This window comes from Quercus robur, chromosome 6, assembly GCF_932294415.1.
Source record: "Quercus robur chromosome 6, dhQueRobu3.1, whole genome shotgun sequence".
NCBI classification, from domain to species: Eukaryota; Viridiplantae; Streptophyta; class Magnoliopsida; order Fagales; family Fagaceae; genus Quercus; species Quercus robur.
The window spans coordinates 8,699,203-8,702,606 of record NC_065539.1 but is presented as its reverse complement, the minus strand read 5'-3'; the positions used below and the strand labels follow the sequence as shown (position 1 = coordinate 8,702,606).

At 36.5% G+C, this 3,404-nt stretch overlaps 1 protein-coding gene across 1 annotated transcript; it reads right to left on the bottom strand.

Annotated features, from left to right (window-relative positions):
* Window positions 1-1,605: 1,605 nt before the first annotated feature.
* Window positions 1,606-3,178, bottom strand: LOC126732605 (uncharacterized). The gene is made up of 2 exons (XM_050435549.1): window positions 3,011-3,178; window positions 1,606-2,498 (listed from the first exon to the last, which is right to left on the bottom strand). Exon 2 carries the CDS (start codon window positions 2,459-2,461, stop codon window positions 1,778-1,780), a length of 684 nt encoding a protein of 227 aa, XP_050291506.1. The 5' UTR covers window positions 2,462-2,498; window positions 3,011-3,178; the 3' UTR covers window positions 1,606-1,777.
* Window positions 3,179-3,404: the final 226 nt, after the last annotated feature.

The window sequence follows — 3,404 nt, the reverse complement described above, 5'->3', positions numbered from 1 at the left end:
CCACTACTTTTAACACGTGACTGCATCAATTTCATAGGGACACTAACAAGGATGGATCCAAATCCATTTATGCAGCTAATATAAATTTTCCAGAAATTGAATCTCAATTTTATTGTCAGTTGAGTTCTTTAATCAAAGAGCAAGCACATTAGTAGAAATCATCCATGGAATGATAGGAGTTGGACATAATTACAGTGTCATACATTCTTGGTTCTATGAAGAACTAATAAGACAATAGTTTAGAAGAAAAGAGGAGTGATAGGGTGTAGGAAATCGAGAACATCCATCTGTTTATCATTTTGCTGCATCTTGCATCTTTAAAAAACATGGACAGTCACCAGCAAGTAACAATACAAGTGCTACTGCACCAGCCAGCCACAGAATTTCAGTACTGTTTACAAGACATGTAACACAAAAACCACCAGCATTGTTCACTTTTTGAGTACCATGCAGTTCCACGCTCATCCAAACTCAATATCGTATTTCAAAACCATTAAGATTAAAAACATTCAAATGTATTGTGTTAGTTGCTGGTGAAAAACACCAACATTGTTGTCTTCCCTTCTATAAGAGACACATTTCTGAGAATCCAAATTGAAGTTGGCATAGAGATGAGTTTCACAATGGAAAATTCATTGAGTGAAAGAAGACAACATGTGTTTTAATTTTTTAAGTTTTATTTTAAATACTAACAGAACTCTTCGAGCACCAAACTATTCCTCAGGTGTGTGTAATTACCCAATTCCCCACACACAATCCCTTGGGATGACACCATGATGCTGGCTAGAAGTTCTGAACCCAAGACAACACATATGCTAACTGGCTTTATAGTATATCTACTAATTTTGCACCTCTCTTACTGATTCAAGACCTATGAGACTATGTCCAGGAATGATGTTAGCCAAATCTGGCCTTTCCCTCTCCAGATTTCAAAATCAAAAACTTATTTTCCCCACCCAACAAATAATACAAAAATATTTTCCAATCCTCCACTATCCATGACCCTCAGTCAGTCCCACAACTGCGGATGGTATGATTACAAAAACATCATTCTGCAACAAGCTAACAAAGAGGTGCCAACAACATTGTTTCCAATTGTACATAACAGTTCTCTAATTATTGCAAGAATAAGAACACCATTCTTTGATTTGTTTAAATGTAAATATAACCATTCCAAAAGCATGTTAAGTATCAAAACCAGTAAACTTGATGCAATAAGAATCTCCTGGAAAAATTTTGCATAAAAAACATTGATTAATAATGTTTACCTATTTGAAAAGGAAAATTATTAGGTACTCCCGGAGTACCATAAATGTATAATCCCCCTCTCACATGAATGGTGGGTCCCACTATGAATTTAATTAGTGGGACCCACCATTCATGTGAGAGGAGGGACTACGCATTTATGGTACTCCGAGAGTACACAATAATTTCTTTGAAAAAGCTTCACTGTACAAATGTCAATTGCAAGTAGATATGCCAAATTCAAACTAAAGTATCATATGAAAGATGGCAACTTAATCACATAGATCTGCAATGCACCATCCCTAGGAGGAAGAAGAAGTTAGAAGGCCATAACAGATGCACACACCGAAGAGAGAGGAGTGATAGAGATTTTGAAGGCTATTAATGAAAATCATACAAGGCCATTTTTCAGATGTCAATAACACCAAACCGACGACCACAAAATGAACTCACCAAGCAGCTAATGTATATACATACATATCATGTAAATTGTAATAAGCCTTCATAAGTTAAGTTTAAAAGGCAAAACAAATTACCAACAAAGGAGAGCGATGATCACAAAAACACCAATCATCAAAAGAAGATTCTTCAAAACATTATCAGCATGCTGTCCTCGATGGATTGGCTGTGGGAACCTGTGGGTATGGCCCCCCTGAAACGTATTAAACCCATAGGGATAACCAGAAGTCTGCCCATACACAGTAGCATCCGGGAAGCCCTGAAACTGAACATTGAATAAGGATGGAATCAGACCACCAAAAGCAGTAGCCAGTGTGAAGTTACCAATCCTCGCAGACGCCATTGGCATAAAACCCCCTACCAATCCAAACCCATAATTACTAAAGTTAAACTGATTTGGTTCCGGGGGAGGAGCAGTTGCAGGCCTTTGACCAGCCGGGCGGTTAGGAATGTCAATACCCGGATACGACTTTGCTCGTGGGTCAGTCTGTGTTTTGCCCCGTCCATATAGAGGAACCAATTTTTCCTCTTCTACGATTGCCTTGCAAACCGGGCATTCCTGGGAATGAGAGTGATGATGGAGCCATCTGTACAGACACGGCCAACAGAAGAGGTGACCGCAAAGTGTCACAATTGGGTCCTGAGCTAACTCAAAGCAGATATTGCATTCAAAATCCCCTGCATCATTGGCGTTATTGCCCGAGCAAGACGGGGTTTGGGGTGGCACACTAGTTGATTCCCCAAATCCACTTGTCATCTTGAAAGCTCAAAAAAAACTACAAACTTTTAAAAGCCTGTATTGACACAAACCCAAAAAATCAACACCACAATGCTACAAGAAAACCCCAAAACCACATAGCAGAAAAGACAACAAAACACAAAACAAAAACCCTGATTACAATAAAAATATCAAATCTATGTAAGTTGTCTAATCTAATCAAACCCACCTCAAATACCAAGAGAATTAGCGATCATCAAAATGAAAATTTTAAATCTGGAATCAGATAAAAATCAGAAATTAAAAACAAAACGAATCAAAACCCACCTCAAATCTTAAAACCCTAAATCTCTTACGTCCAGCAGATATCAATCAGATCAAGTAAATTTCCAATTCAAACAACGCAAATTTTTTTTTTTTTTTTTGGCTATAATTCCTAATTTTGAATCCTAATATTATCACAGGCAGATCATATAATTGAAATTTAAAAACTAGGGCAACGAAAACAAATAAACAAAAATAAATAAATTATTTAAAAAAAAAAAAAAAAAAGCAATGTAAAGATTGAGATTGGAATAAAATACTGACCGCGAAGTTGAATTAGAGAAGAATTGGTGTTCATGAGAGACCGAGTTTGGAAGAACTACGGAGCCTCCGTAAAGACCCAAATGTGTCTTTACTTATTTTTGGGTTAGGTAAAGACGACGAGGACAACGTGGAAACTTCCAGATTCTTTCCATTTTTTTTTTCTTTCTATATTAAGTCTACGTGGTTGCGGGGAATTTGGATTCGGGTACCGCATGTTCTGACTGAATGATGCAACAAATAAATGATTTGTGCCGTAATTTGTGGAATGTGATGAGTTGTGAATGATAAAGGTGTGTTACTATATAAAAGAAAATATTTTGTATCAAATAATACTATGTTATCTGTATTAAAATTTAAAAAATAAGAGATATATAACATGTATGTAAAAAAAATA